Source organism: Equus asinus, chromosome 23 (assembly GCF_041296235.1).
Source record: "Equus asinus isolate D_3611 breed Donkey chromosome 23, EquAss-T2T_v2, whole genome shotgun sequence".
Lineage (NCBI taxonomy): Eukaryota > Metazoa > Chordata > Mammalia > Perissodactyla > Equidae > Equus > Equus asinus.
Window position 1 is genome coordinate 66,435,018 of NC_091812.1, and position 27,598 is coordinate 66,462,615.

General features: G+C 47.6%; 1 protein-coding gene across 7 annotated transcripts in view; it reads right to left on the minus strand.

Annotated features, from left to right (window-relative positions):
• SPIN1 (spindlin 1) overlaps positions 1 to 22,384 on the minus strand; it is a 72,440-nt gene extending 50,056 nt beyond the window's left edge. Inside the window, exons 1-3 of one of the 7 annotated variants that reach the window (XM_070495971.1) lie at positions 21,262 to 21,428; positions 3,746 to 3,941; positions 2,571 to 2,781 (exon numbers count right to left, since the gene is read on the minus strand). In XM_070495971.1, the coding sequence (XP_070352072.1) occupies positions 2,571 to 2,622 (52 nt within the window). In that variant the 5' untranslated portion in view covers positions 2,623 to 2,781; positions 3,746 to 3,941; positions 21,262 to 21,428. Of the gene's footprint in view, positions 1 to 2,570; positions 2,782 to 3,745; positions 3,942 to 3,999; positions 6,427 to 15,455; positions 17,274 to 21,261; positions 21,446 to 21,538; positions 21,663 to 21,842; positions 21,981 to 22,280 lie in introns of those variants that run through there. The other 6 variants (XM_070495973.1, XM_044757016.2, XM_070495972.1 and 3 more) reach the window with 6 other exon arrangements.
• Positions 22,385 to 27,598: the final 5,214 nt, after the last annotated feature.

The following is a 27,598-nucleotide window of genomic DNA, read 5'->3' on the forward strand; positions in this document are numbered from 1 at the left end:
TTTACAAATACAAATACAAATCCAATACTTAAATGGATCAGCAACCTTTCTAAATTAGAGTATATTACACAACAGTGAAAAACAATAAATGACCCATGGGCTCATACGGTAAACTACCTAACAACGGGCCACCCAGAATTTACAGAATACCCACTCTATCTCTACCCTATGCCACATGCTCTATGAAATATCAAAGAATAAGAAAATATAAGCTCAAAGTATTGGCTAGGATTAACAATCTCTCCTCTAAAAACAGTAACATCTCTTGGTTTAGCTCCTTCAGTTACTTACACCAGACTACACATCACTTGAATCAGCCTGATCACCTCCTAACAACCAGGTGACTTTAAAATCAATGAAGAAAACAGGAGTGTTGAATTTGGAATGGTGTGCACAAAAACTTTAGAAAATAAATTACTATTTCAAATGACAGAAACGTGGGAGGTTCACTGACCAACAAAACCTGACAGCAATTTTTGCAACTAATGAGATGAAATAAAAAATCCTTTATTGTAAACAGTATGATCAACAACATTAATGCTTTCTGTACAGCAGCTATAACGTGCCAAGGACCTGGCTAGGCACCTGACACACGCAAGCATTTATTCTTCATTCTTCATGATGACTCCCCACAGGGACAAACTGTGACAGTCCCACTGTTTATACGAGAAAACCAAGGCTCAAGGACAAACAACACACACCAGCATTTAAACAGCTCATCAGAGAGCAGGACAGAGCTGATGAGCGCTGGCATTTGAATAATAAACTCACAGATGACGTACGCTTCAGTCTGCCATCACTATTGCAAGTCAATCTTATTGACAAATATTGAACAACTAAATTAATATTATCTTTATAAAAGAAATTAAAATCAAAAAGAGAGAAGGGGTACTTAATAATCATAACCCCTGTGGCTCTTCTACAAAGGAATTCCAAATACTGTAAGAAACAGTTCTAAATCACACAGCAACTACTTCTGTAAGATTCATAATTGGGGCCGGCCCAGTGGCACAGCAGTTAAGTGCACACGTTCTGCTTCTCGGCGGCCGGGGGTTTGCCGGTTTGGATCCTGGGTGTGGACATGGCACCATTTGGCAAGCCATGCTATGGCAGGCGTCCCACATATAAAGTAGAGGAAGATGGGCATGGATGTGAGCTCAGGGCCAGGCTTCATCAGCAAAAAAGAGGAGGACTGGCAGTAGCTGGCTCAAGGCTAATCTTCCTCAAAAAAAATAATTTTGCTAGCATAATTCTCAGAATCATTTATCAAAGAACCTAAAAATGTTATGACAGACTTTTTTCAATGTTCAAATGTACTTCTGGAATGGAGAAGAACATAAGTCCTAAAGAAAATATCACTTACCTATTTATAGTGTAGCCTAGATTTCCTTTGTTTGGGGCTAGGTAAAAATCATGCAAAATCTAAACTTCTATTCTAGTTCTAAAGGAGGCCCCCTTATCCACGGTTTCACGTTCCACAGTTTCAGTTACCCACAGTCAATAGCAGTCCAAAAATATTAAATGGAAAATTCCAGAAATAAACAGTTCATAAGTTTTAAACTGCACACCGTTGTGAATAGTGTCATGAAATCTCAGGCCATCCCATTCCGTCCCGCCCAGGAGGTGACTCATCCCTTTGCCCGGAGGATCCACGCCACCCGAGTTAGACACTTAGTAGCCATCCAGGTTGTAAGATCAACTGTCAAGGTATCGCAGCGCTTGTGATCAAGTCAATCTTATTTTACTTACTAATGGCCCAAAGCATAAGAGCAGTGATGCTAGCAATTCCGATATGCCCGTAAAGTGCTTCCTTTAGTGAAAGTGTGGACTTAATAAAAAAGGAGAAAGAACAGTATGCTGAAGTTGCCGAGATCTACAGTAAGAATGAATCTTCTATCTGTGAAACCATGAAGAAGGAAAAAGAAATCTGTGCTAGTTTTGCTGTCTCACCTCAAATACGTACATATAGGAAGAAACACAGTACACACAGGGTTTAGTACTATCTGTGGTTTCAGGCATCCACGAGGGTCATGGAATGCATACCCCGCAGATAAGGGAAGACACAGTATTAGCTGTGTACCACAAAAACGACAATTAATTTCTATTAAATATTCATTTCACTTCCATACATTTCATTCCAGTAAAGTTCTTTCAAATAAACATTCAAAAAACTCCCGAGTTTATCTTTCTGCTTTAAAATTGCTATAAATATCCTAAACCTCACTAAATCTAATACTCATCTAATCGCCTCACTTTCACTTATTCTTTCAAAAAGAAATGAAAAGTCCTTTATTTACTATAATCCTACTAAATAGATATTGACAATTCACTTGCTAAATTTGTTGGACATCTACAACTTGCTAGAAGGTGAGACCACAGGAAAAAAATTACTATGATCCCTGCCTTTTAGAAACTAAACCTGTTTATTGACATGTATACGTGTATGAAATACTGGAATCACAAAGCTTGAAGGATAGCAAACCACTAGGAATCACGATGGGAAAGCACTCCAACTGGACGACCATTTCACGTTCACCGGACTGAAGGACGTGCAGAAGTGCACTGCCTACCTGCATCAGCTCTGGACCGCTGGCCAGGTGTCTTCCCGAATGGGGTCTTCATTCATCTGCATTTAAGTGAGCAGCAGAGCTGCTTGACTAGGGTGAAAATTCAATATGCTCCACTTTGAAAACTTTTCACAGAATTTCAATGTTCTTGTTAATCCATCATCCAAGTGCCTCTTTTACAAGTTCAGCAAAAATATATGAAATCATAAGCACTCTGTAAAATAGTGAAATAACAATTCATTACTAGAGCATCACAAGAGCAAAATTCTGCAACCCATCAAACACGATATACAATTTTAAACATAACACCAGCTAAAATGCACTTCACCCAGAAGCAACTAACTTCATTTCCTTGGCCCTGGGTGCCTAGGACAGCAGAGAGGAGCAGGGAGAAAAGGAGGTGCCAAAGAGCCTTCCACAAGGAAAAGCACAGGCCTCAGAGGTCACCCGGAACAATCCAGGGTCCGGCTTCCCCTGCTGTAGCCCAACCCATTTTGCTGCCAGGAAAGATTTAGACTGACACGGCCATCTCTGTGATGCCACACAAAGGCCCAGCTCAAGGGGGCAGGCAGGCGGGCGATGGGGGCGAGTCCAGGGGGTTGGGGGGCAGGGTGGAACAAGAGCTGGAGGGGAGGCAGCACACCGCTGGGTGGAACGTCAGTGAGCCGGCGGCCTTGGGCAAGAGAAGAGATTATAACCACCAAGGCAATGCAGCTCCCTTTCTGCTCTCAAGCTTCCAGAACCCAGAGGAAAAGATCCCGTAACTCTGGAGGAGCCTCAAAGAAACTTCCACACTCATTCAAAAGTTAAGTCATCATATGGAAGCAGTTTATCATTTAAACCAAATTTGGTTCCAGTTCACAGTCCACACAGTAAACATACATGGAGACATTCTGATACAACATGAAAATGTCTACTGCAAATCTGCCTGCTGTGCCTGACCACACTGGGTTCTCATGCACTAGTCTTCATGTCTGCGCCTGACGGCCACGTGTTCACAGGTTTAAGAACTGAAGGAAATGCTGACTTAATTCTCTAGAGACTGAAATTTAACAAAATCAATTACACTTCTTTACCTTTTATTTACATTTATTTTCTATTTAATTGCTATTACTAATAGTTAAAATAATTTAAAAGCCTAATTAATGAGACGAATTGGTTTGGTACAAATTCTTAACTGTATAAAACTTTTAGGGGCCGGCCCCATGGCTGAGCGGTTAAGTTCGCGCGCTCCACCGTGGCAGCCCAGGGTTTCGCCGGTTTGGATCCTGGGCGCGGACATGGCACCGCTCATCAAGCCATGCTGAGGCGGAGTCCCACATGCCACAACCAAAAGGACTCACAAGTAGACCACACAACTATGTACTGGGGGGCCTTGGGGAGAAGAAGGAAAAAAAATAAAATAAAATCTTTAAAAAAAAAAAACTTTTACCATTCAAGGAAGACCGATTTTAAAATGCATGGCTTTTGTAATGAATCATTCAGTGATTACTGCTGAGAGCCAAGTGTTTGGAGCGGGCAGGAGGGAGAGACGGTGCAGACAGCAGGGGAAACAGCCGGCACCTGTAGCGGCTTCAACAAGCAACAATGAGAGGAGCCCAGGAAGGAGCAGCGCCTCTTCCGGGGACGCACTTCCCAAGAGCTGCACAGCCTGCCGCCCAGCCTAGGCCGTCGTGACAAATGGTGGTCACCACCGCTCCCTAAGAGACCACCCAAGAGTCGTGCAAGCCTCTTCCAGCACCAGAATCTCAGCTTCCCTCATTCACCTCTTCCACACTATCTGTCCGACCCGACCGCTCCGCTCCCTCTGGAGCAAGTGTGTCTCCAGTCCCTCTGCCCAGCAGCTCTCTCCACAGCGGCTGTCTGTACTCCCCAGTCTACACCGACACGTCGCCCATACCCAACACGCAGAATGGGGACGTGCCACAGCACTAGTGCTAAGAGCCGCTCCTCTTCCTTGCAGGCATCCACCTGTCAACCCTCCAGCTGCGCACACTTCTGAAGACTTTGGTAGCTAGTTTACTTGCTTTCTATCACTGTTCTCATCACATTCCTGGCAACATACGATTCCATCAACAACCTGCCCCTCGGTTCTCCGACATGCTCATCTCAAACTCCCCACCCCACTCCAACCACCTATCTCCACGGCCACAACTTGGTCTGTTCATCACCAAGGACTGCAATTCCTCTGGATTCTGATTCGACACCTCAAACTCAAAACCACCTCTGATGCTTCCACTTTCCTTACACCAACAATTCCTGGATGCAGTCACTGCCTCCACCCACGGCTTGACCCTTTCTCACTGTACCGCTGTCTTCCTCAGGGCCTAACTGCCCTCCTGACTCTGCTCAGATTCCAGAGGCTCAGCCACTAGCGTGACTTCCTTGGTTTCCCCCATTTCTCTCCCTTCTTTTCCTGTCACTTTTATGGCAAAACTGTAACCCACTCCCTGCCTATTGTGCCCACAACTTCAGCCGTTAAGCATGGGTGAAAAACTTTGAACTGAGCACTCCTGTCTCAAGTGGGCACTCAACAATATGACCCCACCCTCAGCAGGTAAGCGTGCTCTCTGCTAGGAAAAGAGAACTACTCATCTTCCCACCGCCAAGGTCACCAACTGACCAGTGCCTCTGCTCCTGTAACAGCAGATAAATTGTGCTTAAGCTCAACCCTTTCACTTATGTTATCACTCCCATCTGTCTTCAGTATTAATTAACCCATTACCACTAGAATATTCCTATTGGCATACAAGAAATGATGAAGTATTTCTCAATTTTAAAAACATCCCATGACTCCACTCCATTTCTCTGCTCCTCTTTTCAAAGCTACTTCAAAGATTGAAAAATATTTTAATCTGCACAAATATCAATGTATCCTAACTTTATAAATTAAATTGGTTCTCTAACATGAAAAATTTACCTTACTAATATTCTACAGGAGTGTGTACCCTTCTCCCTAGCAGACTTAAGCTTATCTTGGAAATATTTCCTATTGCTCACCACTTCATTAAAATTTTCAGATTGAACTTGTTATACTTTATAAAAGCATAAGAGGGGCCAGCCTGGTGGCACAGTGGTTAAGTACGCATGTTCCACTTCGGCGGCCTGGGGCCTGCCGGTTCAGACCCCAGGTGTGGACGTATGCACCACTTGTCAAGCCATGCTGTGGTAGGCATCCCACATATCAAGTATAGGAAGATGGCACAGATGTTAGCTCAGGGCCAGTCTTCCTCAGCAAAAAGTGGAGGATTGGCAGCAGATGTTAGCTCAGGGCTAATCTTCCTCAAAAGAATAAATAAAAAAGCATAAGACACGAGTTGAAGGAAGAGGTGCAGCGGGGAAGGATGCAAGGAACTTCTAGAATAATGTAAGAACAAAAAATGTCAAATGAAAGTCGTTCCCCATTTCTGAGTTGTAATTAATATTCCAATTGCCTAATTTTATGACAGCTCCTGTAAGACCAGAAAAATGTAGAGACTAAACAAAAGGAAAACACTGAAGAGAGAGAACTAATGGAACCCTGGCTTTGTTCTGATTCAACAGTTGCCATATAATATGCTTTGAAAACTCCAGTGAAGTAAAGCTTTCCTTAAACAAATCTCCCCGTCTTCTGACTGGAGTTTAAAAAAAAAAATACCAGGCTGGCCCAGTGACGTAGTGGTTCAATTCAGCGTGTTCCACTTGAGTGGCTCAGTTTGTGGGTTTGGTTCCTGGGCGCAGACCTCCGCCACTCTCAGCCATGCCGTGATGGTGACACACATATAAAGTGGAGGAAGACTGGCACAGTTGTTAGCTCAGGGCTAATCTTCCTCAAGCATAAAAAGAGGAAGATTGGCAGCAAATGTTAGCTCAGGGATAACTGTCGTCAGCAAAAAAAAAAAAAAAAATCTTTACCTTAAGTTATTCTACTAGGCGGTTAATTTAGCAAATAAACTAAAGGAAAAACAATTTTAAAAACTTTAAACGCTGACATAATAAAATCTCATTATTTCTAGAATAGCAGGAGTTTCAAAAGTTTTTCTCAAGTATTACAGAAAATGTTGTCAAACAGAGCTTAATTTCAAGGCCATAAAAAAGACAATCCTGTATTCAGAGACCCACTGGATGCTGAGCCCACTGGGCGACAGGTTGCTGGAGAACAGTCCTGTGTGGCACCAAAGGACCGCCCCACCATGCCTGCTGATTGCGTGCTGCTCTAACAGGGGGATGGAACAGTCCAGCACCAGCACAGGGAGCCAAGCCCACTTCACAGGCTTCCTGAGGTGACGTGACGAAAGGCCACCACACCACTCATAAAGCATTCTTGTCAAAAATGCTTTGCCTCAATCCACTCAAGCCCTAGACCTAACTTTCAGCTTACAGGTGATAGAGGAGCAAGCGAGAAGTTTCTACAGGACAAGCGGGCCATACTCTTCAAAAAGTCAACGTCATAAAAAAGAAAAAAGGCTGACACACTGCTCTAGATGAAAAGAAGCTAAAGGGAGACGAGGACTAAACACAGTGAGGCAGCCCTGAGTGGACAGCTGAGGGAAAAGCTGCAGAAGACATTTAAGACAAGGGTGGAAAGTTAAATAGGGACTAAGTCATAGACAAGATTATGGAGTTGTCATTAACCTGTAAAAGCACAATGATGACACTGAAGTTATGCGCGAGAATATACTCATTCTTAAGAAACGCACGCTGAAATTTCCAGTTATAGATTCATAAGGTCGCAAGTGAACTTGAAGTAGTTCAGGCAAAGAAAACAACAAACACAAAGAACAAAGTGAAATGGCAAAATATTAACTTTTGACCCTAGGTGAAGGGCATACTAACTTTTATTTCAATTTGAAATTTTTCATAATAAAAAGTTGGGGAAAAAAGATCCTGGATTTTCCTTTGCTAAGTCCATCTTTATTAAATATAGCTAACTATGCAGACTTGTGCAATTTTACTAAAATCTTTAAAAAGCGTCAGGAATTTGGCTCTGAAATTCCAAATTCTCCTTCTCTAATGATCTCAAAGATCACAAGATTTTCACCAACTATTTCACAGAAAAGCAAGTGTCCCAAGCACGTGCTGGGTGTCACAGCCTACCGTACACGCATCAACTTGGCCACTCCCAGCCACCAGGAGGCGCACTCTACACCTGTTCCACCGTGGACACAGGTCGAAGGGGCTCCCACGCGGCCACGCACTGCACACAGGGGCGCTGAGAGAGATCTCCTCTCTGAGAAATACGCACACAGATGGCTCCACAAAGCACGAGGCACCGCACCGTCAGAGACTGCACGCTGCCTCCAGAGAGGTAAGGAAAGGGGCAGTTCAACGTTCCAGACATCAAACAGTAACACGAAGCAGAAGCTACACATCAAAATATTTGCTGCCAGTTGCTATCACCAAACAGTGCTATTTATAAAAACAAAACAAATTTCTAAAACTGCTTAAGCAAAAATGCTAAGTCCCAAAGAAGTGTCAACACGTGGATCACTAATGGAAAAGCACACAGGAGCGCTAATGGCCAAACGCATACTCCATGCTGAAGTCTGGGCTGCCACCGACCCATCTTGGGCTGTTGTTACAGAGGCTTCAACATGTGGGAGGAATGCACGTTATACCCACATGAAGGACAGACTGCTAAAATCTGAATAGGCCCTACATATCAGATAAGAAATCATTTTCTTAATTATGACATCATAGTTACAAAGAAAAACATCCCCACTTTACGAAGTGTCAAGATGTCTGCAATTTATCGCAACTTTCAAATAGCCCAACAACAAAAAATGGCAGTACAGCAAAACGTGAGCAAGTGTATCTCAACAGAGGGCAGAGCAGGTATAACTTGGCCACGGCTCCAGCTCTTCTTTGTCTACAAAACTTCACTTGAAAAGTCTGGGGAAGAAACAACGGAGGGAGGAGACCAGGCAAGTTTGGAACTGGTGGCCAACAACACAGGTTTACTGTAGATGCTCAAAAGTCTCTGACTTATTTTCTAACATATGATTTGTAAAAATTGATTAATAAAAGACGGCAAAATATTTGCAGTTCCTGAATCTGGGCGATGAGCATACAGACGTTCACTGCCCACAGCAGTTTCCCTGATCCGCAGTTTCACCTTCCACGGCTTCAGTTACCTGGCGTCAAGCGCAGTCTGAAAGTGACGCTCCGTCACAACGCCTGCCTCATGCAGCTCACTTCGTCTTCTCAAATACGCACTGTATCACACCACCTCGTCACAAGAAGAGGTGGCACCCTAAGACATTTTGACAGAGACAGACCACACTCACAAATCTTTTATTACAGTACATTGTTAGAACTGTTCTATTTTATTATCACTTACTGCCGTTCATCTCTGATTGTGCCTAATTTACTAGTCAAACTTTATCTTAGGTATGTATGCACAGGAAAAACACAGAGGGCTCGGCACCACGTGTGGTGTCAGGCACCCACTGGAGGTCTTGGAATGCATCCCCTTGGGGAAGGAGGACTACTGTATTTCAACTTTTTTATATGCTTGAACATTTTCACAATCCAAAGTTTAAAAAAGAGAAAAAGGGTAAATGGTTTTAGATGTTGTAAATCTGGAAAGAAAAAGCACCGGAATACGACTTAAAACCTTCCTAGACACCTAAAAGAATTTCCTAGAAAGTCCAATCACAAATCTTTCAACAGATGGCACCTAAAGACAACATTCTAGAGGCCTCCAGGGTAAGCTGTCCCTTTGGCTGAAATCTCAAGATGAAAAGGAAGGGCTCAGTCTGAATAAAGCATTCTTAATTACTGAGCATTTGGCTATAATACATTCTAAGTGGATATGTGAAGGCCTTCAGAGCCCCAATCTCTATCAATATTAATATAATCACTAAACAGACTAAATCACTAAACATCTAAACACCAAGTTCTAATACAGGAGCTCTTAAGCATGAACAAAATTCACAAGTATCATGACTTTGGATGGGGGAAAAATTTTATCTTCATTTTCCTAAACTTCATCTGAAATACAGCACTTCCTTCCATCATAACTGGATGGAACACACCACAGTATTATTACTAGTACCTCTGACTTTCTCAACAATAGAAATCACACATCTTTCCATCCCACTGCATTTGCTGCAGATCTCAAAACAGCTTTTAAACTCAGAAACTACTTCTAAATTAAGTTACTAAGCCTGCCACAGAACAGACATGACCAGAGTGGATCAGCTATCAGGTTATTAGTCACCAAACTGTGAAAACAGAATGGGTGACTGTGGTCAAACAAAGAGTTTAGCTGGCCCTTGTCCCAGTTCCTGGGAATTACCCTCTAAATCCATGGAATTTCCTGAGTGACAGGAGTCGGTGATTCATGGTGGATTTCTAGGTAGTTCATGCTAAGAAGATGACTCAAGATAGGGGCTAGCCATATCAGAAAGACCAACTATGGGATCAGAGGACTGGGAGTCTGAGCCCCATGCTAGCAGCTCAACTTCCAGGGATGGAAGCTAGAGATGGAGCTCAACCTCATGGCCAATGGTTCCATCAATCATGCTTCCATAATGAAACCCCAATAAAAACTCTGGACAAGAAAGCTGGAGTAAACTTCCCTGCTCAGTAATACTCAGATTCCATGCAGTTACACGTCCATGGGCAGGAGGGTGATGCTCCTGACTCCACAGAAGAGGACCACAAGCTTCCCACTTAGAGTCCTCCCAGACCCTGCCCTGTGCATTTTTTCTACTATAATGAAACGATAATCAAAAGCACAGCACTTCCTTGAGTTCTGCCAGCTGTTACAGTAAATTATGGAACCTGAGAGGGTCGTGGAAACCCCCGAATTTACAGCCATCTGGTCAGAACTGTGGGGGGCTGGGGGCCCCCGAGCCTAGGGATGGTGTCCACTACAGTTGAGGGCAGCTGTGTGGAGGACTGTGCCTCAGCCCATGAAGGCTGACCTCGCCAGGCAGCCAGTGTCAGGAAGGCGCTGCAGTGACACAAAGATCTACGGTGGCCTCTAGGATTCTCTATCATCAGTTATTTGCTAATCAGTATGTGAAAGGAGGCAAGTGAAAGACCATTTCATTTTTTGATAAGCATCAAAAACCATCATTTTAGTATCTTAAAATACAAAATTTTAATTACCTGTTTGTTAACAATATTGTCTTGTCACTTAACATATTAATAAAGAAACCAGGGCCAACCCCATACCATGGTGGTTAAGTTCACGTACTCCACTTCAGCGGCCCAGGGTTCAAGGGTTCAGATCCTGGGCGTGGACCTACACACCACTCATCAGGCCATGGTGTGGCAGCATCCCACACAAAGGAACCAGAACGACCTACAACTAGGATATATGTACAACTGTGCACTGGGGCTTTGGGGAGGCCAAAAAAAAAAGGGGGAAGACTGGCAACAGATTGTTAGCTCACGGCCAATCTTCTCACAAAAAAAAAAAAAAAGAAAGAAACCACATTACTACATTAAAATTGTCTTCATATTTTTCTATTTAAATATAACTGATTTCTGTTGTGATCCCTTGTATTTTACTTACTGTATTCAGAAACATTCTGAGAAAGTATCTGTAGGTTTCACCGGACTGCCATAGGTCCATGGCACAACACCCCTGCCTAGACCACTGGCAAGAAGTAACCCTGAACCCTTGCTGGGTCTTTAAAGGCCAGCCGCAGGCATCAATGTAAAAAGAAATGGACAAGTCCTGGTAGTGAGAGAAGGCTAATTTAGACCACGCTCCTGAAAGCTAGAAAACCAAAGTAAAACCTACAAGAACACCGCTAACAAAAACTATCAGGAAGCAGGGTTTCTTACAGGAATGGTTAATTCCAGGTCAGGGCCAGGAAATGTGTGAGGAGCCCGGAACATCGTGTCATACCAGAAGCCAGGAAGACATCAAAGCCAGGAAGACATCATTGGAGTGGTGTCAAAGAGACAAAGGGCTCTTCTGCACTATCTTCTTAACTTTTGTAGGACTGAAAACTTCCATGACAAGAACCTGAACACACACACTGACACACACACTCAGCGTGCTTCAACACCTCACAGGACTTGAAGATGGCAAGGCTCACAGAGGCAGGATCCAGGGAGGGCTGCTCCAGACTTGGAACCACTCACACCCCTCAGAGTAACTGCCAAGTGATAAGGGGCAGCTGAAAGGCTGACAGCTCTGCAAAGCAAGGAGCCACAGACCAGGAAGCAGAGACCATGGAAGGGAGGAGGGAGCTGGCGAACCCATGGTGCTGTGAGTGGAATCCGGAGCGGCTCTCCAGAGCTGGGGGAGTGAAAGCAGCCAGGCTGAGAACTGCAGCGTGGTCTCCAGCTCATCTGCACCCTAAAAACGGAGCTGAGGCCACCCCAGACGGCCCACTCCCTCAGATAGCTGGCAGAAGCAAGCGTGAACCCTCTCTAGAAATATCACTCTAGGCCTCAAATTACTTCAAACAATTTTTAAAATGTAATCTGCATGATGTCACATGAATTGGAAGAATAAACACAGTTAAAATGTCCATACTCCCCAAAGCAATCTACAGACTCAATGCAATCCCAATCAGAATCCCAATGACCTTCACAGAAATAGAAGAAAGAACCCTAAAATTCATAAGGGGCAACCAAAGACGCTGAATTGCTAAAGCAATACTGAGAAAAACGAACAAAGCTGGAGGCATCACAATCCCTGACTTCAAAATGTACTACAAAGCCATCATAATCAAAACAGCATGGTACTGGTACAAAAACACACACACAGATCAACAGAACAGAACTGAAAGCCCAGAAATACAACCGCACATCTATGGACAGCTAACCTTTGACAAAGGTGCCAAAAACATAAAATGGAGAAAAGACAGGCTCTTGAATAAACAGGTGTTGGGAAAACTGGACAGCCACATGCAAAAGAATGAAAATAGACCATTATCTCACACCATACACAAAAATAAACTCCAAATGGATCAAAGACTTGAAGACAAGTCCTAAAACCATAAAACTCCTGGAAGATACTATAGGGAGTACACTCTTGGCATCGAACTTAAAAGGATCTTTTTGAACAGCATGTCTTCTCAGACAAGGGAAACAAAAGAAAAAATACACAAGTGGGACTTCATCAGACTAAAGAGTTTGTGCAAGGCAAAAGAAACTAGATCAAAACAAACAGACAACCTATCAACTGGGAGAAAATATTTGCAAATCATATATCTGACAAGGGGTTAATCTCCATAATATGTAAGGAACTCACACAACTGAACAATAAAAAAGCAAACAGCCCGATCAAAAAATGGGCAGAGGAGATGAACAGACATTTTTCCAAAGAGGATATAGATGGCCAATAAACACATGAAAAGATGTTCCACATCACTAATCAGCAGGGAAATGCAAATCAAAACTACACTAAGATACCACCTCACGCTGTTAAAATAGCTATATTCACTAAGACTAAAAATAACAAATCTTGGGGGCCAGCCACATGGCTGAGTGGTTAAGTTCTCTCGCCCTGCTTCAGGAGCCGAGGGTTTCTCTGGTTCAAATCCTGGGCGTGGACATGGCACCGCTCATCAGGCCCCGCTGAGGTGGCGTCCCACATGCCACAACTAGAAGGACCCACAACTAAAAATACACAACTATGTATGCTCAGGGCTAACCTTCCTCAAAAAAAAAAACTGATCATATGCTGGGCCATAAAGCAAGCTTCAAAAATTATCATAAGCTTTTAATTATATAGTGTTCTCACCACAATAAAAACAGAAATCAGTAAAAAACAAAAAGGCAGAGCACAGAGTATTCTTACAGCAGTGAAATTATTCTGTATGGTACCATAATGGTGGATACCTGTTATATATTTGTAAAACCCCATAGAATATACAACCCCAAGAACGAACATGATGGAGACACCACCTGCCTGTTAGTCATTTAGTAGCAACCTGGGTTATCAAATCAACTGTCGTGGTGTTCATGGAGCTCGTGTTCACCGAACCCTTATTCTCCTTAATAACGGCCCCAAAGCACAAGAGTAGTCATGCTAGCAATTCGTATACGCCAAAGAGAAGCTGTAAAGTGCTTCCTTTAAGTGACAAGATGGAAGTTCTCACTTCAATAAAGAAAGAAAAGATATTGTATGCTGAGAGTGCTAAAATCTGCTCTTTTATTACCGTATGTTGTTGTGATTGTTTTATTTTATTACTACTATTGTTAATTTCTTACTGTGCCTAATTTATAAATTAAATGTTACCACAAGTATGTACGTACAGGAAAAAAGCATAGTATATATATAGGGTTTGGTACTGTGCTTGGTTTCAGGCATTCACTGGTCCTCTTGGAACGTGTCCCCTGTGGATAAGGGGGACACTACTGTATTTATTTTAGGTGAACTTTACTTTATGGGCTAATATTTAAAAAAGTGTGGTGATGAGTAATTATGAACGTAAAGTACACAAGATTGCTTTTACCTTTTACTGATTCAATTTAAAGGAAAAACTTCATAGGATTAAATGATAATACCAGAGTAAACCAAAAAATGACCAGTAGTTGTAACCCAGAGATTAATTCTGAACAAAAAGACCCTTCAACAGACCTGCCACCCCAGGATCCATCTCGCCCAGTGAGTCAGTGCCTTCCCCACCGCAGCCCCCACTGGGACTGACCTAGAGAGGAGCGAGCAGAGCTCCCAAGATACCGGGCTCCCTCGCTACTGTCTTCCGGCTGTGGGATGGGCAGAGCTTGGAATCATCCTGGGCCGGCAAGCAGGCCCTTCCTGACAAATCCCCTCCAACACTCCCACCTCCCTCAGCTTCGGGATCCTGTCCTCTGTGGGACACCAAGGCAGTTCAGGCATCTCAGCTCCACTCAGCACAGGCCAGCTCTCGGGTTGGTTCAGGCAATCAACCAGAGCCCTTTCTGACCCCTCAAGCTGCAACAGTGAACTCAGAATCTCTGCTTACGGGCCCACATCGATAAATTCGGTCTAACCAACTTCAGGTTCCTTCCACCATTATCCCACACCCTTCAGATCCCTTCTCACAGACATTCCCCAGGCTGCTATCTATACAGTGGCAAACCAGACAATCTTTTGGAGGGAGGCACATCTCCTCAAGGGTCACACTTCACACCTCGCCCTCTGGGGTCTGATGGGACTACCCTAGGGAAGGCCAATTACAGGTTTCTCAGGCAAAGGGAGATTAAGTTCCTCAGGCAGGGGATGGAAAGGCTGCTTCTACTGGCAAAGATGGCCCAACAGAATCTAGGGGTTCAAGGTCACCAGCTTAATCAGAACCTGACATATGCCCCAACCCAATTTTCAGGATCCCATTCCTTACCAATCGATGCTCTCGCTTACACTGGGAATCCACTTTGCACTTGAGAGCAATCATAGAAACTTTCAGGTCCTTTATATGGAACCCGAGCTGGGAGTTCAAAAACTCCAAGCTCATCATTTGGCTCTGTAATGTTTTAACTTGGCTAGGCTGAACCACACTCTCCAGAATTTCCATTCCCGTTTGTTTCTGGTTTGGGCGGGCCACCAAAGAGATTCCTGGGCAGCAGGCGGGAGGTGCAACTGAAGGGGTGCACCTGAAGGGGCACACCTGGGGGAACCTCTGTAGCCTGCCCCTGCTGGCCTTGCGTTCACCTCGCTGACGGATGCAAGGCCGTCATGGGTGGCCTGCAGCAGCTGCCACTCCTCCACCTTCCCCAGGCTCCCCGAGTTCTCTGCCCCCTGGGCCCAGTGTGTGTGGTCAGCTCCACGACAAGGGTCCAGCTCCTGCAGGACGCCTATACAGCCAAGGTCAGAGAAGCAGACCTGAAATGGCTTTCAACCCGTCTGGCTGTGGCTCCCAGCTTGCTCATGTTCTTCCCCACTGTAATCCATCCTCCTTTCCCAAATGTCCACCCCAGGGACTCCAGCGTCGGGCATGCAGACAATGGCCTCACCTACAAGACGCTTTGTCAGCTCCTCCGCCGTGTTAACTCCGATCCCTCAGTCACCAGTCTGACAGCCCCCTGTGCAGCACACGGGACACAAGTGGCCAGCCTTGATCTTCCCCTGGACAGTTCTAGCAACTGCCCCAGGGGGCTCTGAGCACTCACAATCCAGGCACTGCGCGAAGTACTAGAAAAGTAATTATGGACAAAAACAGTCTCTGCTTTCATGAAGGTCAGCATTTTTGGGAAAACAAAAATGCATTGAATGACGTAAATGAATCTAACACTGTAATTTTGATAAGCACCAGGCAAGACAGCAACGTCTCTACAGGGAGGACTTGACTTCAGGGAGCTCAAGAAAAGAACTCAAAAACTTGAGAAAACCAGCTGTTGTAGTGGGTGATGGATATGTGGGGGTTCCCTGGGCTATTCCACTGTCATTATGAAAATCTGCAAGCTCACACAAAAAGAACGTCATGAAAAAGCGACGACCGAGCCAAGCCCTAAGGAAGACTAAAGACACTTGAAACAAGCAGAGACAGGCATTCCAGGCCGAGGAAAAGGAGGAGTGCCAGCTCCCCAGAGCAGGAGACGGTGCGCACAGGACATGGGAAAAGGCCCACCTCACCAGAGCAGGGAAACTGGGAGATGTGGGGCAAGGTGAGGCTGAGGCCCCAAAGGATGAACACTGTGTGTGCCCTGAAGGCCACGCCGTGAAGTTTTGTTTTTAAAGTAAAGGGAAGCCATCGCGTTCTAAGTAAAAGGTGACATAATCAGATCTGCCTTTTTAAAATGTAATTTTTTGACACTAACAAAATTACAAACATATTTACCTTTTACCCAACAATCTCAATATCTTAAAGCTATACCTGCACAAATACAAAACAATATATCCACAAGATTATTCACTGAAGCAATACTTATAACACTAACAGAATATAAACAATGCAAGTGTTCACATTAGCAGGCGAACTGCAAGCATAAAAGGGGAAAAGAGCTTCTCTATGGCGATCTCCAGAATACACTAAGGGAAAAGGAAAAGCCAGAACAGTGGATGTAGATTTCTGTCTTTTGTTTAAGAAAAGAAGGAAAACAAAAATTATGTATGTGCTGATATTTTGCAAAAACAAAACACTGGAAAAATAAAGCAGAAATGAATAAAAATGGGGTAGGAAGGAACAGTGTGGGGACTTGATAGAAGCCAGACTGTGAAGATACCTCTGTGATCCAGCTTCGACTTCTGCCCTACATAAGGATTTTATATACTGGAAAACATGCATTAAATAAAAAATTCAAGCAACCCTTAAAAGTTGAGGATTTTATGCAAATAAATGAAACCAATAATCAAGGTGGTAACATGATCAGGGAGAAAATGTTTTCAAATAAATTTATAATTCAGAATGTCAACTGTACATCCTTATGTAGATACACTTTAAGAACAAAACGACTATAATAAAATATAAAACTACAATCACTTTACTGTTATTAGTATTTTCAAACTACTACATTTAAGATAAATTAACTGTAGGATAAATTAATGTTGCTAAGAATGCAAATTTTCGGGGGCCGGCCCCATGGCCGAGTGGTTAAGTTTGCACGCTCCACTGTGGCGGCCCAGGGTTTCGCCAGTTTGGATCCTGGGCGCGGACATGGCATTGCTCATCAAACCACGCTGAGGCAGCGTCCCACATGCCACAATGAGAAGGACCCACAACTAAGATATACAACTATGTACTGGGGGGATTTGGGGAGATAAAGCAGAAAAAAGAAAAAATGCAAATTTTCAATGTTAGAGAAAAAAGGATAAACTCACAGTAAAAAGCATGTAACGCTGAGCCAGCCCTGATGGCCTAGGGGTTAAGGTTCAGTGGCCCTGGTTCAGTTCCTGGGCACGGAACCACAACACTCACCTGTCCACAGCCATGCAGTGGCGGCGGCTCATGGAGCAGAACTGGAAGTACTTACAACTAGAACATAAACTATGTACTGTGTCTTTAGGGAGAGGGGAAGAAAGTAAAAACCACGTTATGTTAAATCTGATTTGGAAATATCAATATAAAATCAAAATTTATATATTTCCCAAGTCTGTCCAATGAAAGCAGGGACATCTCAGAAGTAATAAGGCCACACAGCACCAGATTTTGGTATCTAAATTCCACTCCCCAGTAAAAGGAGCTAAAAGGACTGGCTGACGGGTATTGGGCAGGAAAAGCATAGGGAGTGTCAGACATCTGGTGCAGAAGGCAAGAAACGGTTCAAAGCTTAATGGGGTCCCACCCAAGTGAAGAGAACTAGCTTGAGAGGACCACGCCATGAACAAGATAGCACAAGCAGAGGAAAACACACTGAATACACAAAAATCCATGAGTCCAGTGATCCTCAAAGACAGAAAGCAAAAGGAAAGAAACTCACAACCACCACCACCCAACAATGCACAAAGGAAAAAGAACATTCTTATCACTTCTGTCAGGACCTGAAACTCAAACTATAATATTAATTCAAATACAGAATTACTTGATATACAGATCATGTAGATACACACATCTATAACAGATAGATACCCATGTAAATATATACGTTTACATACACCATTTACAGATATATAAATCATTTGTAGACAGGTTCAAAAATTAAATCTAGGTTATAAAGATTTAACTATAAGTAAACCGAACAATTTACTATAAACAAATACAGTCTAAGTTAAAAAAAAAGTTGTTCTGCCTTTTTTTTTTTTTTGGAGGAAGATTAGCCCTGAGCTAACATCTGCCGCCAATCCTCCTCTTTTTGCTGAGGAAGACTAGCCCTGAGCTAACATCCATGCCCATCTTCCTCTATTTTATATGTGGGATGCCTCCCACAGCATGGCTTGCCAAGCAGTGCCATGCCCCCACCCAGGATCCGAACCAGCGAACCCCGGGCCACCAAAGCAGAGCGTGCAAACTTAACCAGGGCACCACCAGGCCAGCCCCTGCCTTTCCTTCTTAAGATGCTACTACACTCTAAAGACATCTAGAGCGCTATAAAAGATGCTTTTTACTACTACTCTTTTCATTGACTCTCAACATTTGGATAAAATAATATCCATAGTGAATGGATCCTTCCTCCGTCCCCTCCTCAAAAAAAAAGGTAATGCATTTCACATTCTAGTGACTCCCGGACCAATTCCCTTGACCTCAAATGATGTCATCTGCCTTCCCCAACAGGCTAGACCCTGGAGACTAGAGATTCTACACTGGCAGAATCCTCCAATCTACCTTTCATGCCGTTCAAAGCCTTTCAATGGCTTGTACCCATCTACAGGATAAACACCAACTGCCCTGATGTGATCTGTAGAACTACTTAAAATCTGGCCCCAAATTCATCTCTAGACAACTGGCCGTGCCAAACTGCAGGGAGCGTCAGCTGTGGTGGCATCACCCAGACCAACACCCACAGCGCACTTAGCACACCCAGGAGCCCTAGGAAGCACTTCACCACACAGAGGCCTGCGCTTGATGAGGCAGCTGTTGTCATCCCGTGTTACAGACAAACACCCTCACAGGAGTAATCGATAACATGAGGTGATCTTCTGGTTAGGATCCAAAGCCAGGACAGTCTCACCCACTCTCTTCACACCTCTGCTCCTGCTGCCCCTCCATCCAGACGCCCTTCCTCCCCGGCTCTGTATTCTTGACCCTGCTGGAGCATCACCTGCTCTTCCCAGATCCCCTCGGCACAGAACTGCCTCATCACCTGCATGTATATTTTCCCTACCTGACTGTAAAGTCTCTAAGGACACACCTTTACGTATTATGCCCATACATGACTTGTTCCAGAAAGAACTTATGGCAATTTTAAGGCCATAAAATAAGCACCCAATAAAGACTTAATTAAAAATTAAACTGAATACTGGGGTACAAGTAAGCAAACTGTTTACTTCAACGTGAAAAAAATACCCTAATAACTATAGAAAAGTTCAAAAGCAAGGGGAAGGAAATCAATAACGACTGGCACGAGCTGCTGTATTTCAGGAACTCCACAAATCCATTTCATTTCAATCTCGTCATAGCCTTATGTGGTAGGTTTCATCCCAGTTCATGGCTGAGGAATTGAAAGTTTAAAAAGGCCACGTGACGCACCAGCTCTGGGGCTCTGGACCAGTCGGGGTGGGGCTGGAACCACGGCCATGGCCGGAGTCAAGGCCACACCACCGCCACCTTCGACTCCAAAGCCCAGGCCCTTTTCCCGATACCATAATGTCTGCCAAACTGAGCACAATACTTGGGCAAAAGAGTTCATTCCCTTCTCCCAATTTCTTTCCATTCAGGGAAAAGGGAAAGAAAACAAGCATCTAATAAATGAGGAAGTATTTACATGGCTATATATTACCAGCTCTTTCTCAGCAAATTAAGATCCTGCTCCCAGCTAAACCAAAAGAAATCTCTAACGGCATTATTTTTAATGTCTAAATAATCCACGTGATTAACTCTTCAGAAAGAGTAGTACGCTTTTCACCCATTTCTACTACACCAGGCAAAAAAATGCTACAATTCAGGAGTGCAGCCTGTGAGGTTGTAACTGTGTGTGCAATGGGGTAAGTCATTAGGAAGTGAAAACACTAATCAAATTTCTTCTAGTGAAGGCTTCAAATTAATAACTCTCATATCTTATCAACAGGACAAGAGCCAGATTTGAGGGCCCACCCATAAGATGCACAGACACACACAAACCACATCAACCTCCCAGCTCACAAGGGAAAGGTACGATCACCGAAAACACATTATAAGAACACCCACGACCAACACTTCGCTGGATTTCACGGGTGTTAATAGATAACACAGGAAAAAACAAAAAGGGATCTAGGGCCAAATATGGCAAACTGCAATTTCTCAGCGCCCTTAATGTGATACAGCGAATCGTGACCCTAAGGGAGAAGGAAAGAACACAGCAGTTTCCCAAACTTAGGCGACCAGAGAACCCTTTGTGTTCCTTGTAGCATGTCTCAGAACTAGTGTCACAAAGAATGCCACTTTAGGCAGCACTGCTACAGATAGTCCAAAACGACATAAACAGTGTTGCTGTGTTCTGATTTGATAATTAAAGGTACTGTCAGAAACAATACTAGGGAAATTTTGGGGATCACTGAAAGTCTTTAAAAAAAAACAAAATTCTAAGTTAAACATTAAGAGATGACTGAAGGCCTTTTTGCCCTACCCATTTCAAAGGAACCATTTCACTACCAGAAGATTAAAAACAAAGAAATGCCATTTTATTCCCCTCAAGAAACTAATCCCTACGACCCACAGTTTTGACATAAACACGTCGTGCAACCTTCAACGATAATTACCAAGTCTGACAATGAACGTTCTACAAATCACTAGCTACTACAATTCTCTGGCGTCTTCTCCCTAACGAAGGCTGGGGGAGTGGAGCTGGGAAGACTGGGGGTCAGCGCCCCGACCCCCATCTGAAATCTCAGCCTCGAGAGGGGCGTCCTCAAGCCCCAAGGGCGCTCACGAACTCGGTCTCTCCCGGCGCCCACCCCCAACGACAGGCTTCGTTTTCCCTTCCTAGGAAAGCTCTGCAGAACGCAATCACTGCACTCTCCATCAATCCTCTCAGACTGCAGCTTCCTTCCAGAAAATTCCAGCGGAAGGAAGTTCCCAGGTATTCGCATCTCGCCAGGTCGGCCGAGCCCGGCGGGAGCCCCGGTCAGGGCGCAACCCCTCCGACACCGAGCCGCCCCGCGTGCCGCCCTCGGACGGACGCGCGCCCGGAGCCCGACCGCCGCCCCCGCCGCGCGGGCCAGCCCTCTCCGGCCGTCCCCGACGCGCACCCGGGAGGCAGAGGCGGCGCGGGGCCGGACCGCACCCGGGGCCGGCCTGCGCACTTCCGCGCCCAAGGTCACCGCGGCGGAGGGAGGGTGCGCGAGTGTGAGCGCGCGTGTGTGCGCCGGAGTGTGTGCGCGCGCGCCGCGCGGGAACACCGGCCAGCCTCCCCTCCGCCGCGGGCCCCGCCGGACCTCGCCGCCCCGACCCCGGGGACCCCCGCGCCGCCACGCCCCGCCCCGCCCGCGGGCCCCGCCCCTGCCCGCCGGGGGTCCCGGCCCCCACCCGGCCGCGTTACGCAACACTCCCCGCCCCCGCCGCGGCCCCCCCGCCGGCGCCGCGGCCTCGGGAACAAAGCGGCGGGCCGGGCGGGCCGGGCGGGCCGGGGGCGGCCGCCATGTTGGCGGGGGCGGCGAACAAAGGCGCGCGGCCCAAGCCCCCGCCCGCGGCCCGGCCGGCAGGGGGCGCTGTGCGGGCGCCGCCGCCCGGACAATGCGCCGCGGCCCGCCGCTCCCCCGGCGCCGCCGCCCGCCCGCCCCGCCCGCGCCCCCCTCGCGGCGCCCGCTGCCCCGCGGCGCGCGGGCCTCACCTGCCGGCCGCCGAGGCAGCCGTCCGCAGCCCGCGGGCCCGCCGTCCCGCGCCGCGCTCCCGCCCAGGCCCGACCGAGCCAGACGGCGCCGCCCCGCCCCCGCCCCGCTCCGCGGCCGCCGCCGCCCGCCCCCGGCCGCACGGCGCACGCGCACTGCGCCCGCCGACTGCGCCGGCCGCGCCGCCCGGCCCCGGCCCGACGGGCCGCACTGCGCAGGCGCCGCGGGCGGCGGGGCGGGGCCTGCAGGGCGGCGGGGCGGGGCCTGGCCGCGGGACGGGGCCCGGCGCTGCTCACCTGGCGGCGGGGCGGGGCCTGGCGCGCTCACCTGGCGGTGGGGCGGGGCCGGGCGCCGCTGGAACTTAGCGCCGGGGTTGGCGGGCGGGGCGAGGCGGGGTGGGTGTCGCCCGGTGATGGGGCGGGGCCGGGCGCCGCTCTCACCTGGCGGCGGGGAGGGGTGGGGCGGGGCCCCAGGTGCGCGCGGAGGAGGGGCGGTGTCCAGGGCGCGGCGCCCCGGGAGGCGGGGGCAGCGCCGCTCGCGCCGGAAGTCAGGCATCCTGGGAAGTTTCGTTTTCGCGCAGTAGGAGGACTTTCGCGGCTGGACCGGCCCTCGTCCTTGGATTGAAGCAGCCAGGCGTCCTGCGGCGCCCTCGCCGCCTCAGTCCCGAAGCTGGTTCAGTGGCAAGGGCGTCCGCACGGACCCCGCCTCCGCACTGCGCCACCGCCGCCGAGCCCGTGCCTCGCCACCCACACCTGCCCCAGCGCGGGGGGCTCTGCAGCCCTGCGCCCCTGTCCGCCCCGCCCCGGGCCTCGCCTCCCACACCTGCCCCAGCGCAAGGGGCTCTGCAAGGCCTGACCCCGCCCCAACCCTCGCCCCGGGCCCAGCCCCCGCCACAAACGGGAGAACTCGCCCCTTAGTCCTCAGAGGTCAGGAGCCAGGCATTCCCACGGTCACTCATGAACTTGTTTCAGCCAAGATGCATGTGAGGGTTTTCTTGGTTGGTTGCGGGAGGAGAGGGACAGGAAGGAAGCGTCGAGAGCAGTTTTGACTCCTGCAAAGCTGAGTGCAGGACCCGGAGGCTGAATCCCCGGTCTGAACCCCAATCGCCCTACCCCCGCCCCCAGCCAGGCGCTCTCGCCTCAGCCGGTCACCTTCGTCCCCCTCACCCTGCCCGGAGCTCTCCCCTCCGCCGCCACCACCATCTCACCCCACCCCCCGCCTGCCTCCCTCCCGCTCCCCGCCAGCCCGGTGTCCTCCAGCGGGTCACCGGGCGGATGTGGTTCCTCGAGTGCGAAAGCGCAGCCACCTGGAAATAAGCCGCCTCCCCGAGTGTTGTCAGGTCGAATGACAGGACGTGTTATTGGAAAGCACTCTGTGCTCTGTAACCTACAGCACAATTGTTAGTTAGCAACGCTCCTTGAGATTTTACTGGCACCTTTTCTTCCAAATAAGATTGATAGTGCCGGCTCAAACAATTAAAGTGCTCATCTCGGATGACACACTTGGCAGGCACGGGAGGTTCACAGGCCAACTAGAAAGCCGATTTAGATACAGACATACAAGTGTACCGCCGTGCTTAGGAAGTGTTGGGAAATTGTTTCCTTCGTTTGTGTGTTTAACTTTTGCGGCACAGACAGTGTTGGAGCACTTGAGGGACAAGGAGGGGTGGGAAGGAGGCAGGTGCCCGAGTCAGCTGGGTGGAACACTTCAGTGGTGGCTGCTGGGTTTCTCCACCTCCCCACTATTGATCTCTGGGGCTGGATAATTCTTTTTTAAGGGGGATATTTGCTGGCATTCCTGGCCTTTACCTATCAGATGCCAGTAGCACACCTGCTTCCCCATCATCACAACCAAAAATGTCTCCCACAAGCCAAATGTGTTGCCTTGCCCCCTCCCTCCTGGAGAACCCCTGGTTTAAATCTCGCCTCTAGTGAGGAGCCCTGGGAGCTGTCAAGAATGCATGGGCCGAGGAGGTCAGCCAGCGCTGTCTCAGAAAGGGCCAAAGGGCCACCCTAATGAGGAGGCAACTACCAGTCCTTGTGCAAGACGTGTCTCAACAGCCTGCGAAGCCTTGCTTATTAGCATGCTGAATGTCAAAAATGAGTTTTTTTACATCACCCATGTTTATCTGCCGAAAGTGGTTGAAACTGTCAATGAAAATAATCCCTAACCAATCTATAAATGAAAATTTGGGTGAGTTTATTCTGGGCCAAAATATGAGGACCATAGCCTGGGGCCTGCCTTCCTCAAGGAAGGAAGGGCACCAAAGAAGTGGGGTGTACAGAGTGGTTATGTACCCCCAAAGAGGATGTTTCACATAGGATTGAAATGCCCCTTTTACAATAGTCACGAGACTGCTCTGTCGGCACAGCGATTGATGGACACAGCAGGTAGGTCTGCTGTCTCGGTGGACACAGCAGGGTGGCAGGTCTGTTGTCTCAAGCTGGGTGGTCACAGGTGAGCTCAGCAATCAGTTCCTAGCCTAGGGAGAGATGTTTATCCTTAAGGAAATGCCAATGTGGGGGAAGTTGCACCTTTATCTTAAGGGCCTTTGTTCTTGTCTTTGGAACGTAGCAAATGCTTAAGCAGATATACAATGCGTGCTCAATGGCCATGTCAGGCCCTTTTGGAAAAAACAAAGTCAGGCCAAATTAGGTTTACACCAAATGGCTCCCTCATATACTCCAATATATCCTATTGCTTGCCATTTCTATTTGTCAAAATGAATCTGGTCGAAGGAGGAAGAAATCAGACAAATCTAGACTGAGAGACATTCTGCAAAACAGCTCCAATGGACTCTTCAAAATGCCAGGAAATCTGTCCAAATATAGGAGACCACAGCCCATGCCTTGCATGACCCTTGACCCTCCACCAGGTTGAAGGAAAGAAGCTATGGAAGAGATCTGGGGACAGCTGGAGAACGTTGCATGTGGAACGCTCATTAGAGAGTGTCCCTGAGTCCTCGCTCCGTGTCTCAGTGTGACGGGGCTGTTTAGGAGAAGGCCCTCCTTAGCAGAGGTGTGCTGAGTTAAAGTCAGGCATCCCGGTGGCTACAACTTACTTTCAAATGGCTCGGAAACGGATGTATTTGATCCAGAGATAAAGCAAATGCAGCAAAATGTTAACAATTGGTGAATCTAGGTGATGGGTATATGTGTGTTCAATGTGAAATTTTTTCAACTTTTCTGGAAAACTGAAATTTTTCAAAAGAACAAGTTGGAAAAGTGGAGTCCAAGTCATTTCATGAATTTCTAGGCTGCTAAGTAGGCCACATTGCTTCAGCTGTCTTCTAACTTGCTAACTAAGCATTTCCAGAAACTTAGACAGCTAGTTAATTTCTTTACAGTTCTTTTTTTTTTTTTTAAAGATTAGCCCTGAGCCAACATCTGCTGCCAATCCTCCTCTTTTTGCTGAGGAAGGCTGGCCCTGAGCTAACATCCATGCCCATCTTCCTCTACTTTTATACATGGGACGCCTGCCACAGCATGGCTTGCCAAGTGGTGCCGGGTCTGCACCCGGGATCCGAACCAGTGAACCCCAGGCCACTGAAGCAGAACATGTGCACTTAACCACTGCACCACCGGGCCAGCACCTTCTTTACAATTCTCAATCACATTCAACTTCTGGAGATTAGGTGAGAGGGGACTATATATATTTTTCCTCCTGCAGGAAGTTTATGGCTGGCAAATATAAATTGGTGTGTTAAAATTTCAGTTGGTGGCTCCGTGGCCAAGTGGTTAACTTTGCACACTCCACTTTGGCAGCCCAGAGTTTCACCAGTTCTGATCCTGGGTGTGAACCTGCACACATCAGGCCGTGCTGAGGCAGTGTCCCATGTAGCACAACTAAAAGGACCTACAACTAGAATATACAACTATGTACTGGGGGGTTTTAGGGAGAAGAAAAAAAGAAAAGATTAGCAACAGATGTTAGCTCAGGTGCCAATGTTTAAAAACAAAAAAAAGGGGCCAGCCCAGTGGCACAGCAGTGGCACCTTCTCCTGGGGAGGAGGTTTCTGCCCCAGGGCTGAATACATCTGTGATGTGGGAGTGGGGTAGCTTAGACCCACAGTGAACCTGGGTGTGTTCACCCAGCTGGCACTGACGTGATAATTGGAAACCAACCCTCAGGAGCCTTTTCAAATTATATTATAGAATTATCCAATTAATGCAACACAGCAAAAATATTCAGTATCCAGTACATACCCCCACATACACAGATAATTCTTTGCATTAGCTTAGCCTCTCAGGAGGGTGCTCCATGGGCCACCAGTCACCTTGTAGGCAACGATGCTCTCTCCCCAGTGGCTGCCTGGGTCATCCTCCAATTGGCCCCGTGGCCTGCTAGCCCCAGGCACTGAGGGCAACGGTCACTGAATTGCGAGTACTCAGGGTTCTTACCCCCTGACGTGTTGGCCCTCATTATGACTGGGGCTCCTGCTGGCTCTCCCACTCCCACAGTTGGCTATGGGTTTATGACTCTGCCCTGATCTGTGAATCCTGATAAGATGGTGGCCTCACGAGGACAGAGGCAGCCCTTCTTTGCCGCTGCAGCCAAATCTCTGAGAGCCACGTTGATACACACCCTGCAGGAGGAAACACGACATCTAGGGCTGTTGTCCCGAGCGGAGGTGACCAGACCCTGCCTGGATGGCCAGCAGTGGGACCAGAAAGAGGGAGCGGGGTAAGGAGAGCTCAGGAAGGGGCAGGGTCGCTCTGCCTGCAGCCTGTCCAGGGACTCAGCCCACTCGGGGCTCCGGGAGGCCGGAACGGCGAGCACGGATTCTCCACGCCTTTCGCGCCCGCTGACCCGTTATGTCTTGTCATAAGCCCCTGGAGGCAGACCCTTTGCTTCTGTTCTCTGCTGGATCTCCCCTGCCTAGACCAGAGGCTGGTGAGAGAGGAGGGTTTCCTGAAAGCCCCTACAGAAGACCATTCGCAGCCTGTGGTGGCCTCCCCGTGTTTGCTCCACGACTTCAATGCAGCGTTTACTCTTCCAGGAGAAGTAGCCTGTTAGGAAGAAAACCCAGGTCTGCCTGGGACGCTAATGAGGCCTCTCGCCCAGCCTCCTCCTCCCCCACCCCAGTGCCCTCTCTAGGTGCTGTGAACCAGGTTCATTTTGCCCACCGCGCGATCGTGCCTGTCACCCAGATGGCAAGTTTGCAAAGAGAAAGGATTTAACCACGAGGCAACCAAGCCAGGAGGCAGGAGACCCAACCTCACATCTGCCTCCTGATAGACGGGGAGTAGGGATGTTTATGGGGTAGGGGGACAAGGTGGTCGGGAGTGTGGGAATAGATGATTGTAGGAGAGGAGAAGTGATGGTCTGCGCAAGCGTGGTCAAGCTTCCTGGCTCTTCACAGGACACGTGCATAAAATGGCGGCATTGCCGTGATCTGAGGGCGGAGTTTTCATCTCCTTGATGTCAAAGGGTCCCTTATCGGTCATCCCTACAGGCCCAGTCGATGAGTTGGTGGTCTTAACTGGCCTGAACTGGTCAAGGAGTCAACTATCAGTTCCTGAAAAACTTAGGCACCCCACCCGTTACCATGGTGACACAAGTACCAGAGATGTTACCTACAGGGTGCACTTAGCAATGCACCATCTAACTCCTTTTGCAAACAGACGCCTAACTGAGTATAGTTAATGCAGATTGGCCTCTGGTTTCACAGGGCCCACCTCAACCGGAGGGTATGAGACCCCCTTTCCCATTCGGAATGGAGGGGTCCGGCCACCTTGCTTCCCAGGAAGCCTGCACC